The 16,837-nt window shown below is 36.2% G+C and overlaps 1 protein-coding gene across 1 annotated transcript; it reads right to left on the bottom strand.

The window, feature by feature from the left end:
* Positions 1–8,609: 8,609 nt before the first annotated feature.
* On the bottom strand, positions 8,610–11,614 carry LOC123886294 (the record flags this gene model as incomplete). The annotated part of the gene is made up of 2 exons (XM_045935625.1): positions 8,610–9,299; positions 10,493–11,614. Coding segments are annotated over 2 exons (1,812 nt in total), but the record flags the coding sequence as incomplete, so codon positions are not given.
* Positions 11,615–16,837: the final 5,223 nt, after the last annotated feature.

Genomic DNA, 16,837 nt, shown 5'->3' with positions numbered 1-16,837 from the left:
ATGCTATAAGCATACGAGTACAGCATTATCTGCTTTGTATTGTGCAGAAATTTTTATATCAAATCATAGGAAGATTTAATTCGTTTTTATGCATAAAGCTTATGAGCCAAGTCAAACCGCCCCTTGTTGTCCAAGTCTCTGAAAGTTCTGGAAGGCGGTGTATGAGTTTTATTTGAAACAAAAATATAACGTGATATATTTTTGTATTAAATCAAATATTGTTTTATTTTTAAAATAATCTAGGGCTGACTGCAATACTCCAGCCGTGTTTGTCTGAAAACATAGCTTGCACATCAAGACAATTGAAGACTATAAATACATGAAGACTCATACCTATTTTTCTCATGTAATCTAAACCATGTTTTACTAAAAGTGTAAGTTTTAGGGTTTAGAGTGTTTTGTTAATTGTGAGCAAGTTTAGGACTGAGTTTATTGAGTTTTAATTGTGAACTACTCCTAAGCTTTGAAGTACGAAGTTAGTGTGTGTGTGTTTCACTCAAAAGCTTTTAAGCGAGAGTGAAGTCTAGTTTTTTAGAAGGGTGTCTCCATCTCTTATCGTTATAAAGTTGACAGCAACACAATACGTTTTGTTAGAAGGAATTGAGACTGGGTCTCATATCTAGGAGGTTCCTAGGTAGGATTGCACGGGTATTGAAGGTGTGAAAACACAAGAAGGGGGGGGTTGAATTGTGTTTTAGCTAAGTTAAAACTTTTTCAAGTTCTTAACTCAACTACGTTAGCAGCGGAAAAGTAACACAATAAATAACAAGTTAAAGAGAGAGAGAGAGAGAGATCACACAAGCAATTTATACTGGTTCCTCTCACAAAACGAGAGTAGTCCAGTCCCCTTGCACTTCCAAGGGAGTTCACTATAATCACACAAGATTACACCTGCTCAAGCACACAAGCAAGAGACTTCTCAAACAATGCTCAAGCACACAAGCTTAAGACTTCACACTTAAGCACACAAGCTTAAGTTTTCACACTTAAGCACACAAGCTTAAGTTTTCACACTTAAGCACACAAGCTTAAGTTTTCACACTTAAGCACACAAGCTTAAGTTTCTCAAGAATAATAAAGTATATGAAAATATACAAATGCTCTTAGATGAACCTAAAGAGAGCAAATACAAATAGTACAGAGTATTTGACTAAAGTGCAAAAACACTTAACAAAGGTTCAGAGCTTGTATATCACAGAGTTCAGAGTTTGTTTAGCGCACGTTCAAATCTTGATAATTGTTGTTATTGTTGTAGCTGAATCTTCTAGTATATATACTACTAGAAAAGAGTCGTTGCAAAAAGAACCGTTGGAGTTGATAATCTTTTGTCCTCAAGCAGTCTGTCTTGATGCAGTTTGGTTGTATCCAAAACTAAGAAAGAGTTTCAGGTACTTTGACTACTGCAGAGTGGACTTTCCTTATTCAGCTAACAAAACTGAAGACCCACGTTCTCAAGATAGGACAGACAAAACAGAGGTAGCTGAACTGATCAGGCTTGAAAGGTCCTTTTCTTCATTGGTAGAAGAGTTGACTAGCAAAGGGAATCTTCACAGCTTTCAAAGAGATCTTCAGAGTTTGATGAAGCTTGTAGACAGACAAGAAGTTCTGAAGTCTTCATCCTCTGAACGTTGTAACCTCTGAAGTCCAACATCTTCTGAGCGCTTGTGAACTTCTGAGTTCACATCCTCTGAACTTCACTCAGGACTTATATGATGCTTATATCTGCGCACTTAAAATAAATTTTTAGTCCTTCCAATTGTTTATTAATACTTTGTTATCATCAAAACCTTTATAGATTTAGGGGCAAACATTTTTAAATCAATTTTGTTCCAACAATCTCCCCCTTTTTGATGATGACAAACATAAGTATTAATTGACAATTGTTGTTAAATTAACTTATCATGTTTCTCTTAGGTTTATGAGGTTTGCAAGCTCCCCCTAAGATTGATACTCCATAAAGTCTGAACTTTATGTTTTATCCATGATATTTTAATTTAGTATAAGATTAAGATGTTTTGAAATAAAACAAATTTCATATCTTTCTTCAGAGTGAGAGGTTTGCAAGCTCTCCCCCTAAGTCTCATAAGGCTAAGTTAAAATTGCACTCTTAACTTATCCTTACTTATGAAATTTATTTCAGTTTCAACTAACTTAGTCTCCACCTTGAAATACGTAAAACAACTTAAAAGTAACAACTTTTAACTTAACAGATAAAAGCGAGATAAAAGGCGTGGTTTCAGTTTTGGAGCATATCAATTAATGCGTAACTACTCCCCCTTTTGTCATTATCAAAAAGTAAAACAAAGTTATATAACCAAGACAGTCAAAGAAAGAAGAGTGGTTGTTACAAAGGTGAATTAATTTCAAAAACGAAAACCAACGCGCTCAAGGGTTTATAAAAAGTGAACGAGTTAACATGCCTTCTTCACGTAAAAACAAGAATAAACAAGTGAAGCAAGAGAAAGTTGGAATAATGAAAAGATTTAGTTTACGCATCGCAGAGTTTAAGAGAAAGAAGAACGAAGAGAAACGCGAAGATGATGAGAAGGATAAAAAAGACAACAAGAAACCACAAGATGCTGAGATAATAATCATCTCATCAGACTCTGAAGCTGAAGAGAATGAAGATGATGCTGACTATGTTGAGTTCTTGGCTAGCTATGTTCCAGAAGAGGAACAAGAAGAAGAAGAACAAGAGCAAAACCCAGATCCCATTGAAATTTCATCAGAGGATGCTGAGGAGAAATCAGAGATTTCTTCTGAGTTTTATCCATCTGATTAGGATTAGGTTGTCTTTTTCTTTTTCTTTTTACCAATGTACTCAACATTATCAGATCATTAATAAAAAAATTTTGTGTTAGAAAGCATCTTGTGTTCTTATGTTCTAATTTAACAAAGAAAATAATCACAAGCAAAACAAACAGAATATAAAACAAACCACATAATTAATAAAACAAACATAGCTTAAAAAGAAAATTGTTCAGAGGATAAGCAGAGAATAAAGAAAGAAAGCATAAAACATGTGCAGAGAATCCTAGGGTTTCTTAAGAAAGGCTAAGAGTTGGTCGAATTTATCATTCAAAGATCCCACATTGGAAACTAAACCATCCACCTTGGTTTCCAATGTCTCTTGAGCAACTCTTTGACGTTCTAGACCTTCTTGCTGTTCCCTCAGGGCTTCTTGAAAAATCTGCAACTGATCCGCCATAGCAGGAGCTTGATCTTCAATCACAGGTTCTGGTTCTTCAATCATAGGTGCCTTGCCTTTATCAGAGGGTTCTCCTTCCTCTGGATAATCTATCATCAGCACATCCTCTTGATTCTGAGAAGCAAGCACAACCAGTACATCCTCTTCTGTGGCATCTTCATTCTGTAGCTCATTAGCCAACTCAGTAACTCTAGCAGCAGCTTCTTCCAGACGTTCATTCTCAATCCGTTGATCCTCAAGACGTTGCAGAAGTGTAGAATCAACCCAGCAATCTTTGAATTCAGACATACGCCTTACAGCAGCAGCTATAGCAACAAGCTTAGCACGCTCATGCTCTTCATGATTGAACGGCGTTAATCTTTTCAACTCAGCCCTAGCCAAACTGTTCCTCATGAAACTTATACCGTCCAGATCCCGCTTACCAATAACAGCCTTAACCTTTGCAGCAGCAACATCCAAAGCATTGCAAATCCTTGCCTTAATGCTTGATACTTCGAGGTCCACATCAGAAGGACACACTAAGAACCTGTCCTTTATTGTAGATAATCTAAGCAAATCTTCATGAAATTGAGTGGATAGATTACTAAAAGTGTTGGATGATGAGGGTGAAGGATTGGGAATGGTAGAGAGAGTAGATGTTTCAGTAGCAGGCTTGGGAGCACAAGTGTGAATACGCTCAGGAGAAGCATGTTCAGCACTTGGGTTAGGATGGGGTTCAGGGGTTGGTTCAGGTGATGAGATGTCAGAAGTTGATTCAGGGTAAATATGGTCAGGAGATGGTGCAGGAGATTTATGTTCAGGTGTTGGTTCAGGAGCAATTTGTTCAGGGGTTGGTTCAGGAGATTTGTGTGTAGAAGGTTGTTTTGTGGGAGAGGTTGGTTTAGTGACAGGAATATCTGGTTGAGGTTCAGATGGTGGAATGTCAGGTTGAGGTTCAGGTTGAGGTGATGTAGGTTTAGGAGGTGAGCTAGATTTGTGTTGAGTTGCATGAGAAGGAGGGTGATTATTAAGAGGGTCAGGGCTCAGATGTTTTTCGAGTTCAGATAGGGGGTTATCAGAGGTTGGATTATCAGGGGTTGGTAAAATGGTTCTGAGAGGTTTAGTGTAACCTATTCCAATCTCATTTTCATTAAAAACATACTTAGAAGACTTACCTTTATCTTTGGAAATAGGAGCAGGTCTTCTACGAAGTCTCTCAGCAAGTGTCTCTTCATCCGACTCAGTTTCATCTTCAGAGTCAGATTCTTCAGATGAACTTTCAACTTCAACAACCATAGGCTTTTTGGAAGCTCCTTCAGCAGCCTTGTTTGCAGTTTCTTCATGCTTCCTCTTAGTTCTTTGCTCAGCCATAGATTGCTCAACCTTAACCTTCTTCTGAGTCAAAAGATCTGGCTTGTTTAGATCCTCTTGAGTTACAGCCTTTCTCTTTTGCTTTCTAGAAGGATTATACTGATTTGCAGGAGCAGGAGGAATCATACTCCTGTCAACAACAAAACCTTCTTCTCTGAGCACTTCCAAGTAGTCCTGAATTACATGCTCAGCATCAGCTTCAGAAATAACTGGGTAGCCTTCTACATACAGACGATCTTCAAGTGTAGTAGATATCTCTTGTGTAGGTGCAACAGGCTTAGAAGCAATAAGGCGCATCTTAGTAAGGAAACTAGCATGAAGAATTTCAGGAGTGAACTTCTTCTCCACAAGCTCTGGGTGAAATTTCTTTAGGTTCTGAACAACATGACCTTGGTGCAGAAGGTCTGACAACAACCTAGGATAAACTATAGTAGTTTTCCTCTGAGATTTACTTGCAAAGATGGCTTCACAAATCCTTTCAAAGAAGTAATCTCCAAGATTTACCTTCTTTCCTGTCAGAAGGAAATACAGCAGATGACGATGCGTCCAGGAGATTGTATCAGTCCCACCAACCCTTGGACTGATAGCTGCTATAATGATCTTGAAAAGAACTCGACATTCATCAGTCAAACCTTTCACTTTCCCTTTTAAGGAGAAGTCTGTGCATATGAGATGCAGAAGATCATCTCTGAATCTTGTATCCTTTTCAAACACATCTAACTCTATCCCAGAGTTAGGAAGACCAAGAAGAGCATTGAAATGAATGGGCGAGAGTGCCAGGTTCATCCCACAGATATTTGACCTAATCTGTACACCTGTAAAATCCAGCAAACCCATTTCCTTCCTAGTTTTACCTTTCAGACTAGGATCTCTTTCTATTGCAGCAAGCTCTTCCTTCTTAGCTTCATGCTTATCAAACACCTTTGCTTTCATCCAGAATTTCTTCAACAAATCTGGGTAGATAGGACCGTTAAGCATGTCGAAGTACTTATCCCAACCTTGAGTGATAAAGTACGGCTTAACGTTGAAACCATTAGCTTTCAAACCTTCAAAATCAACTATCTTTTCTGACAGAAACGTGAGTTCAGATTCTGGGAATTCCATCTCGTTCCCAACAATCTGAAGGTTCTTGAAAATAAACGGTGGAATCCTTTTTGACGAAGAAGATGAAGTACCAGCCATTGTTGGAGATTAGGGTAAGGTTTGGAAAACTAGCGAGAGAGAAAGAAATTGTGTTGGAGGTTTAGAGAGAATATGAAAGTGTAGGTTGTGAAAGTGAATAGTGTGCAAGTGTATTGTGTAAGTTTATTTAAATGAGTACAGTTAACACGAAAATAGCAAATTTGGGAAGTTACGCTAATTGACAGAAAGTTGAATACCAAAAATCATCATTAACCACCCACTACCTGACACACGTAGACCACGTGCAGAAATTTACTCGGTAACTGCTATTTTAATGGACAACTGTTCAGCAGTGAATACTAAACGTTTCCCACTTAAATAGTTCAGAGCCTCTGAGTTATTTAAAATTCTCTATCAGAGTTAAGTACTTCAGAGCTTGTGTTTCAGATGTTCTGAATCATAAGTTCTGATATACATAACCTCTTACACTTTAATTGCCAAAAACAATTTTTCATTCAGAGATTGAAAACATGTTCAGATGTTTCTTTATAAAATCAAATCTTTCAACAGATAAAGCTTTAGTAAATATATCAGCCCATTGATTTTCAGTATCAACAAACTTAATATCTATAATGCCTCTCTGAACATAATCTCTGATAAAATGGTGTTTAATTTCAATATGTTTGGCTCTAGAGTGTAGAATAGGATTTTTAGATAAATGAATGGCTGCAGTATTATCACAATATAAAGGAATATTGTTACTGCTTACCTGATAATCTTCTAACTGATATTTTAGCCAGAGTAGTTGTGTGCAACACTTAGCTGCTGAAATGTATTCTGCTTCTGCTGTAGACAAAGCTATAGTAGTTTGTCTTTTACTAGCCCAGGAGATAAGGTTTTCACCAACAAATTGACAATTGCCACTTGTGGATTTTCTTTCAATTTTATCTCCAGCATAGTCAGCATCACAGAATCCATTTAGCACATAATCATTGGATTTCTTATAGAGAAGTCCAAGATTAGTTGTTCCTTTCAGATACCTAAAGATTCTCTTTACAGCAGTAAGATGAGATTCTCTGGGATCTGACTGGAATCTTGCACATAAGCAAACACTGAATAGAATATCTGGTCTAGAGGCTGTCAGATAGAGTAAGGAACCAATCATACCTCTGTAGACCTTTTGATCTACCTTTCCTTCATCATCTGACTTGCCCATGTTGGTAGTTGGATGCATAGGAGTATTCATAATCTTGCAGTCATCTAGATTGAATTTCTTCAGAAGTTCTTTAGTGTATTTTGATTGATGAACATAAGTTCCTTCCTTCTTCTGATTGATTTGAATTCCAAGAAAGAACTTCAACTCTCCCATCATGCTCATTTCAAATTCATCCTGCATTATCTTAGAAAAATTCTTGCACAAAGCAGCATTAGTTGAACCAAAGATAATATCATCAACATAAATTTGAATAATTAAAATGTCTTCTTTGGTTGTTTTTCTAAAGAGTGTGCAGTCAACCTTTCCTTTTTCAAAACCCTTTTCAAGAAGGAAGTTACTGAGTCTATCATACCAAGCTCTGGGAGCTTGTTTCAGACCATACAATGATTTCTTCAGTTTAAAAACATGTTCTGGGTTTGAGATATCTTCAAAACCAGGAGGTTGCTTAACATACACTTCTTCAGAAATGAAACCATTTAAGAAGGCACTTTTAACATCCATCTGATATAAGGTTATTCCATGATTAACAGCATAAGATAGAAGTAACCTGATTGCTTCAAGTCTAGCAACTGGTGCAAAGGTTTCAGTATAGTCAATCCCCTCTTGTTGACTATAACCTTGAGCAACCAATCTAGCCTTGTTTCTTACCACTTCACCTTGTTCATTCAGCTTGTTTCTGAATACCCATTTTGTTCCAATAATGTTCTTGTGTGAAGGCTTAGGCACTAGAGTCCACACATCATTCCTTTGAAATTGATTCAGCTCTTCTTGCATTGCTACAATCCAAGCATCATCTTTCAGAGCTTCATCAATCTTTGAAGGTTCCATCATTGAGATAAGACCAACTAAAGATTCCTCATTTCTCAGTTGAGATCTTGTCTTCCTTGGACTATCCTTGTTGCCTAATATCAGTTCCTCTGGATGTGATGACTTGTATTTGAAAGTATTTCTTGGGGGCTCATCATCTTCAGACTCATCATCTTCAGGTTCAGCAGATGCTTCAGTTCTTGGTTGTTCAGAGTCTGTAGGAACTATTGTATTCAGGGGTTCTTCAGAGAATGGATGTTTTGAGTAGTTTGGAATATCTGAATATTGATCCTCTGATACCTGAAATCTAGACAAACCTTCCACAAGCTCTGACACTTGGTCAGGCTTTTTGTCATCAAATTTGACATGCATACTTTCTTCCACAGTGTGTGTTTCAGAAATATACAGTCTGTATGCTTTTGAGCGTTCAGAGTATCCTATAAAGATACCCTTATAACCTCTAGCATCAAATTTCTTTAGATGGACTTTGTTGTTTAAGATGTAACATGTACATCCAAACTGATGAAAATAAGAAATATCAGGTTTTCTTCCTTTGAACAATTCATAAGCAGTTTTGTTCAACTTAGATCTGATATAGATTCTATTTTGAACATAACATGCTGTGTTTACAGCTTCTGCCCATAAAAACTTTGCTACATTAGTTTCATGCATCATGGTTCTGGCCATTTCTTGCAGAGTTCTATTCTTCCTTTCCACAACCCCATTTTGTTGAGGAGTTCTAGGAGAAGAGAATTCATGCAGAATGCCATATTTTTCACAAAAGTTTTCAAAAGGTTCATTTTCAAATTCTCCACCATGATCACTTCTAACTTTTAAAATAGTGTAGCCTTTTTCATTTTGAATTTGTTTGCAGAAGATGCTAAACTCATCATAAGCTTCATCCTTTGTTCTAAGGAATTTTACCCAAGTCCATCTACTGTAATCATCAACAATTACTAATCCATACTTCTTTCCATTGATTGAAGCAGTGTTAACTGGTCCAAAAAGATCAATGTGAAGAAGTTCCAATGGTCTTGAGGTAGAGACAATGTTCTTAGGTTTAAAAGAAGATTTTGTAATTTTTCCTTTTTGACATGAACCACAAAGTGTGTTTGAGTGATACTTGATTTTAGGTAAACCTCTGACAAGGTCAAGCTTGCTAAGCTTAGAGATTAACCTCCAGTTAGCATGGCCTAACCTCTTATGCCAGATCCATTTTTCTTCACTCAAGGTTAAAAGACACATCACTTTTTGTTCATTCAAATCAGAAAGATTAACTTTATAAACATTGTTCTTTCTCAGACCTTTGAATATAATGGAGTTATCAGATTGTTTAGATACAGTACATGATTCCTTATTAAAGACAACTACATAACCATTGTCGCAAAATTGACTTATGCTCAATAGATTATGTTTAAGTCCATCAACTAACCAAACATCATTAATAGATAGGGAAGAATTACCTACTGTACCTGTACCTATTATCTTTCCTTTCTGATTACCTCCAAAGCCAACAGAACCTCCTTCCTTCATGGTTAGCTTGGAAAACAGTTGTTTGTCACCAGTCATGTGCCTTGAACACCCACTATCCAGATACCATGAATGATTCATGATACTTCTTTGAGTGATAGGCTGTATGAGAAACAACTTTAATCACTACGGTGGAACTCTTTATCACAGTTAATGATAAAGTCATCCCAATATTCTTCCTCTTCATTTATCAAGTTCTGATTGTTAACTTGAGAATTTGTCAGCCATTGGTCAAGGAAATAAGCCCTTCTTCCTTTGCATAGGACTTGTTTCCATACTCTAGGTAGGACATATCCTTTCCTAGTTGGTAAATCTGAATGATACATAATTTCAGCTTTTGGTACCCATCTTCTGGGTCCACGCTTGTTAGTCCACAAATGCTTACTGTGTTGTTGAGTGTGAGAGAAAGATTTTGGTTTGGAATAATAACTCTTTTGAAAATGGTTCTTAGTTTGAGTTCTGTTATTATTCCAGGACTTGGATTGTTTATGCTCCCAGAGTTTGTATTTATCACCAGTCCATTGATTTGACTGGTTATATTTACTGACTCTAGAATCATAAATAACCTTAGTCCTATGTTGCCTCTGAGGTTTGAGGTTTGACTTTCTTTTAAAAACTTCTGAGCCTTTAGGTTGACTTTTCTCATGAACTAGAATTCCTCTGGTTCTAGAAGTTGAAGCCTCAGATTTTGAAACTTTCAGAACATCTGAACTAATACTGTCAAGTTCTGAATAGCTTTTATCTTCTGAGCTTTTCTTCCCAGATCCTGAGGAACTTGGTTCCTCTGAGTTGTCATTTCCCAAATCTCTCAGATTATTATCCTCATCTTCCAGAGTACCAAATTTCTTTCCTTCTTCACTCTGAGGTACAACATAGTAAACCCAAGATTTTCCAACCTTTTTGGGATAGGTCTTTAGCTTTGAATATGTTCTACCATATTCATAGCCAACTCCCTCTCCTCTATGTCTCATGACATTATAAACAAGATTAGCAGCTTTGCTCTTACCAAGGTTGAGATGCACAAACTGTTGAAGAGCCATTTCTTGCTCATCAGTAGGTTTGTGACACACAGCACAACCCTTTTCAAGATCATTTACTCTATTCAGAGTTTCTTGATATAGACCTTGAAAATGTTCTGCTTGTTCAGTCAGAGTGTTAAGGTTATCTTGTAAAACTTTTTGTTTACTTAACACTCTGAGATGTTTCTCAATGACCTTGTTAAGTGCAGTTACAAGTTGAGATTTAGAACAGTCAGAAAATACCTCATCAGTTACTTCTGAATCTGATTCTGATTCATCGTCTGAGTCTACATCTGAGTCAGTTGAAGCCATCAGGGCTAGATTTGCTTCTTCTTCTTCCTCAACTTCTTCCTCAGATGATAGCTCTTCAAAGGTAGCCATCAGACTCTTCCTTAATTTACTCTTGAATTGTTGCTTCTTTGAGCTGTATCTTTTGCTTTTGTCTTTAGCAGACATTTCTGGACAATCAGCAATAAAGTGTCCTGGCTTCTTACAGTTGAAGCAGTTCTTCTGATCATCCTTTTTGCTGACAAAATTTCTGGAGCTGTTACCTCCTCTGAAATTTCTTTTGTTAAATCTGTTCCATTGCTGAAACTTGGTGAATAAAGCAAACTCATCCTCATTCATCTCATCCTCTTGACCATCAGCAGAAGATTCTTCTTCAATATCAAGAAGCTGAGTCTTAAGAGCCTTAGAAGTAGTCTTAGTTGACTGTAAAGCCACTGACTTAGACTTCTTCTTAGTTTCTGAGTCAGCATCCAGAACCATCTCATGGCTTCTGAGATTGCTTATCAGAGCTTCAAGACTCAGAGTCTTGAGATTTTGAGCTTCCTCTATTGCAGTGACCTTAGGTCTCCAAGCAATAGGAAGACTTCTCAGAATCTTCTGAACATGGTCATAGGTTGAATAACTTCTCTTAAGAGCTTTAAGCCCAGATACAAGGATTTGAAACCTTGTAAACATAGTCTCAATGTTTTCATCTTGTTGCATAGTAAAAAGTTCATATTGCCTTATCAAAAGACTAGCTTTAGCTTCTTGAACCTTTTCATTACCATCATAGGTAGCACACATAGAATCAAATATAGATTTAGCAGTAGACTTGTTCTCTATTCTGACATAATCCTCATGTCTAATAGCACCAACAACAATGTCCTTTACTCTATGATGTTTTGTGTAGATTTTTAGGTTAGCTGGTGTGAGTAACTTTCTATTCTCCATGGACAACCTACCATGTTCATTCAAGTTTTCAAAAGTTACTCCCAACTCAACCAAATCCCACAACTCATGATCAATAGCAGTAATATTGCTATACAGTCTCTCTTTCCACCACTCAAATAATGAAGCATCACCATTGAATATAGGGGCTTTTCTGTTGCCACTATGTTCATGTGATTCATTACTTAAGTAGTCATAACCAAAAGCATTTCTAGGACCACCACCAGCACCACTGGCCTCTTCACCGGTTGTTCTAGTGCTACTATCGTCTCCTCCAGACATAGTGTTCTCACAAGATCTTTACTGTCTCACTGTTAAGTGAAAGTAACAGACCAGGCGCTCTGATGCCAATTGAAGGTGTGAAAACACAAGAAGGGGGGGGTTGAATTGTGTTTTAGCTAAGTTAAAACTTTTTCAAGTTCTTAACTCAACTACGTTAGCAGCGGAAAAGTAACACAATAAATAACAAGTTAAAGAGAGAGAGAGAGAGAGATCACACAAGCAATTTATACTGGTTCCTCTCACAAAACGAGAGTAGTCCAGTCCCCTTGCACTTCCAAGGGAGTTCACTATAATCACACAAGATTACACCTGCTCAAGCACACAAGCAAGAGACTTCTCAAACAATGCTCAAGCACACAAGCTTAAGACTTCACACTTAAGCACACAAGCTTAAGTTTTCACACTTAAGCACACAAGCTTAAGTTTTCACACTTAAGCACACAAGCTTAAGTTTTCACACTTAAGCACACAAGCTTAAGTTTCTCAAGAATAATAAAGTATATGAAAATATACAAATGCTCTTAGATGAACCTAAAGAGAGCAAATACAAATAGTACAGAGTATTTGACTAAAGTGCAAAAACACTTAACAGAGGTTCAGAGCTTGTATATCACAGAGTTCAGAGTTTGTTTAGCGCACGTTCAAATCTTGATAATTGTTGTTATTGTTGTAGCTGAATCTTCTAGTATATATACTACTAGAAAAGAGTCGTTGCAAAAAGAACCGTTGGAGTTGATAATCTTTTGTCCTCAAGCAGTCTGTCTTGATGCAGTTTGGTTGTATCCAAAACTAAGAAAGAGTTTCAGGTACTTTGACTACTGCAGAGTGGACTTTCCTTATTCAGCTAACAAAACTGAAGACCCACGTTCTCAAGATAGGACAGACAAAACAGAGGTAGCTGAACTGATCAGGCTTGAAAGGTCCTTTTCTTCATTGGTAGAAGAGTTGACTAGCAAAGGGAATCTTCACAGCTTTCAAAGAGATCTTCAGAGTTTGATGAAGCTTGTAGACAGACAAGAAGTTCTGAAGTCTTCATCCTCTGAACGTTGTAACCTCTGAAGTCCAACATCTTCTGAGCGCTTGTGAACTTCTGAGTTCACATCCTCTGAACTTCACTCAGGACTTATATGATGCTTATATCTGCGCACTTAAAATAAATTTTTAGTCCTTCCAATTGTTTATTAATACTTTGTTATCATCAAAACCTTTATAGATTTAGGGGCAAACATTTTTAAATCAATTTTGTTCCAACAGGGTAATGTCTAGGCGATAAGTCAAGTACCGGGTGTTGATCGAGGGCTTTGAACTAAAGTTATTATAGTGGATTCATTCGTGGATTGATATCCCCCAGATTAGGTGACGTTGCACCGAACTGGGTTAACAAATAACTTGTGTTATTTCTCGTCCTGCACTTAATTTATTTTTAACTTGTCTATTGTGTTATGTACTGGTACGAGATGCTGTAGCATCTTTCGCAGCATCTTTCCATCAGTCTGCCAGAATTTTAATGTGCAACGCACGTGTGAAATAACCAAAAATAGTAATTATTTAATATAAAACAACAATTATTTATTAAAAAAATAAATATTTAATATGAAATGCTCAAGTTCTAATGCAAACTTACTATTTTGAATTTCTTAACATGTGCAAAGTTGCACATGATAAAAAAACCCATACTAAATAAAACCATATAAGTCATTAGGTTATGTTTAGTGGCTTGGACTTTGGGCAGTAGCATGAGGTTTTGAGTTTGATTCTCTACTTCGTTGTAAACAAAAAAAAAAAGTGATAATTCTTTGTGAGTTAATTCACGGCCGAACACTAGATTATTAGAAGAATAAAAAAAAACCATCACGTGGCTTATCTTCTTTAAGATAAATGTTATTTGAACAATTTTTTAGATAACAATTTGGGACAACTTTTTTATTTTTTTTTATTGGACAAAAACAATAGAGAGAAAAAAGAATAGAGAAAATAAGAATTTATTGTACAAGATTTTTTCTTGAATTTATGTTACTTTTGTATTTTTGGCTCTGATGTATAAGACTCCGCTCTTTCATTACAACTGTATTGTTGGACGGTGGCAAATTATATACTAGTGAACACTCCGGTACACGTATTATGTGGACATGTATTGGTACATCGATGACGTGTATAATTTTAATCGGTCCACTTGTGATGACAATTTAACATGTCATTTCAAGACTTATTTAAACATGATTTTCCTAAATTACAATTTCAATTTACAAAAATTTCAATATGACACCCAAAAATAATTGTAATTTAAAAATCTTAAAACATGTTTAAGTAATTTCAAAAGAAGATCAAAACTTTTGTCCCTGAAATATTTCCTTCTCTCTCGTGTTCTATCTTTTCTGTTCTGTTCTTCAATTTTGGCCTCATCTCGGCGGCGGCGCCTCTCTCCACGGAGTCGTTCTTCTTTCATCATCTTCCACCACTGAAATAATGCTTTTAGGGTTTTTTTTTTGTTTTTTGTCTCTCTTCAATCTTCTATTTTAGGTTTTATCTTCCACAGCCGAAATAATGCTTTTTAGGTTTTTTCTCCTCTCTCTTCTTGTACTTTAATCTTCTATTTTTAGGGTTTTTCAACGTTCGGGGAAATTAGTCTTCTTCTATCTTCTTAATTTAACTTGGTTTTGTAAAGGGAAGCTTCACCGCATCACATGCACTCACCGAAATCACATGTGTTATGATACGATGCAACTGTCATCCTTGATTCTTTTATCTTTGCCATGCTTTTTAATTTTTAATGTTTTGGGGCATGTAGCTATATAATTTTCCACAGGCTCCACTGCTTGATGGACTGTGAATTTCACATATTTCACATTCTAATAAATATTAATTCTAATGTTACTGTCAATGATCTTACAGGGGACGAGAAGGGCTGGATACGTGCACCGCAATCCCAAGGTTTCGTACAATATTATTGTCAATGATCTTATGTTGGATGACATTAAACAATGGGATAGTGATAAAATTATGCAGTGGTACGGTTTTCTAATGATGCAGCAAAGGATATTCTGGAAGTACCGCTAATTGATGTGGTGAAGGAGGATAGTATGGTGTAGAGGGAAGAACAACAAAGCAAGTATTCTTTTAGAACGGGATATAGATTACTGATGCGGGAAACAGGAGAAAAATGTAACAGGAATGTTAGAGGGCATTGGAGCAGTTTATGGAAAATTAGTGCGCCACCAAATACTAAACATTTGCTTTGGCGAATTGGTTGCGACTGTCTCCCTACGCGAGTTAGACTCCGTCAACATCATGTTCAATGTCCCTCCGTCTGTCAGCTGTGAGGATGAAGTAGAAGAATGTAGACAAAGTTGGGCAGCAGCTGAGTTAAGCACAGTGTCATACCCCAAATTTTGTCCGTCTTTTACTATCAAATTGATTGTTTTTCGTATGTATTTTCAAATATGTGAATTAGTCAATTTGGTGGTTAAAAGGTTGTTCAAAGAGTTTCAAGTGTGAGCGAGGTTGCATGGTTCGAGTTCCACTAATGTTTTTTTTATAAATATTTCATTTTGTTTAAAGTTTTTTTTAGTAACTTTCTTGGAAAAAATAAAAAAATATGTTTAGTGTTTATTTTTTTATTATTACTATCATTATTATTATTATTATTATTATTAGTAACAAAAATCAAACAAAAAAGCAAATAAAAGGCAACAATAACAACATGCAGTCAGTAACAACACAGCTTGCGGTGCCATCCATATTCATTCTTGATTCAAGCTTCCCTTTTCATTTTACTTTCAATTCAAGCCAAATTAATCAATGAAATTGAAGGGAATTTAAAGGGGCTGTCTTTTATCTTTCTTGATGAACCAAACTTTAATCCTTTGGGTATAAATCACAGATAAGAAAAATCAGGAAAAGGAGGAGGAGATTACACGCTAAAAAGCAGAGAGGAGACGGATAACAAAAAAGACCACAAAAAAAAAAGCAGCTCCTCCCTCAACATTCATTGCAACCATCATCTCCCTACACCATTCCAAATCAAAACCACCACAGTAAACACTTCCATCACAAAATCATCATCACTCCAACAACTGTAACATCACCACAATCTACCATCTTCTCCAGCATCAACAACACCATAACCACCATTATCACTCCATTCCAACCACCATTAACGGTATCAAAACAACTTATTCCCAAATCAAACAAAACACCTCTATCTTCAAAATCCAATCAAACCACCATGTTTTAATAAAAACAAGAACAAAACACAAAGAATCAAAGCAAACCAAACAAATAAACAGAATAAAGAAAAGGAGAGAAACAGAACAAAGAGTTTTAAAAATTATAACATGCCTCTGTTTCTCTCCTTTTCTTTATTCTGGTTATTTGTTTGGTTTGCTTTGATTTTTTGTGTTTTGTTCTTGTTTTTATTAAAAGATGGTGGTTTGATTGGATTTTGAAGATAGAGGTGTTTTGTTTGATTTGGGAAAAAGTTGTTTTGATACCGTTAATGGTGGTTGGAATGGAGTGATAATGGTGGTTATGGTGTTGTTATGCTGGAGAAGATGGTAGATTGTGGTGATGTTACAGTGGTTGGAGTGATGATGATGATTTTGTGATGGAAGTGTTTACTGTGGTGGTTTTGATTTGGTATGGTGTAGGGAGATGATGGTTGCAATGAATGTTGAGGGAGGAGCTGCTTTTTTTGTGGTCTTTTTTGTTATCAGTCTGCTATGCTTTTTAGCGTGTAATCTCCTCCTCCTTTTCCTGATTTTTCTTATCTGTGATTTATACCCAAAGGATTAAAGTTTGGTTCATCAAGAAAGGTAAAAGACTGCCCCTTTAAATTCACTTCAATTTCATTGATTAATTTGGCTTGAATTGGAAGTAAAATGAAAAGGGAAGCTTGAATCAAGAATGTATATGGATGCCACCGCAAGCTGTGTTGTTGCTGACTGTGTGTTGTTATTGTTGCCTTTTATTTGCTTTTTTTGTTTGATTTTTGTTACTAATAATAATAATAATAACAATAATGATAGTAATAAAAAAAAATACACTAAACATATTTTTTTATTTTTTCCAAGAGTTACTAAAAAAACTTTA

The sequence above is a fragment of the Trifolium pratense genome, linkage group LG5, assembly GCF_020283565.1.
Source record: "Trifolium pratense cultivar HEN17-A07 linkage group LG5, ARS_RC_1.1, whole genome shotgun sequence".
NCBI classification, from domain to species: domain Eukaryota; kingdom Viridiplantae; phylum Streptophyta; class Magnoliopsida; order Fabales; family Fabaceae; genus Trifolium; species Trifolium pratense.
Note: the sequence above shows the minus strand (reverse complement) of the source record. Positions and strands in the feature narration are given on the sequence as shown.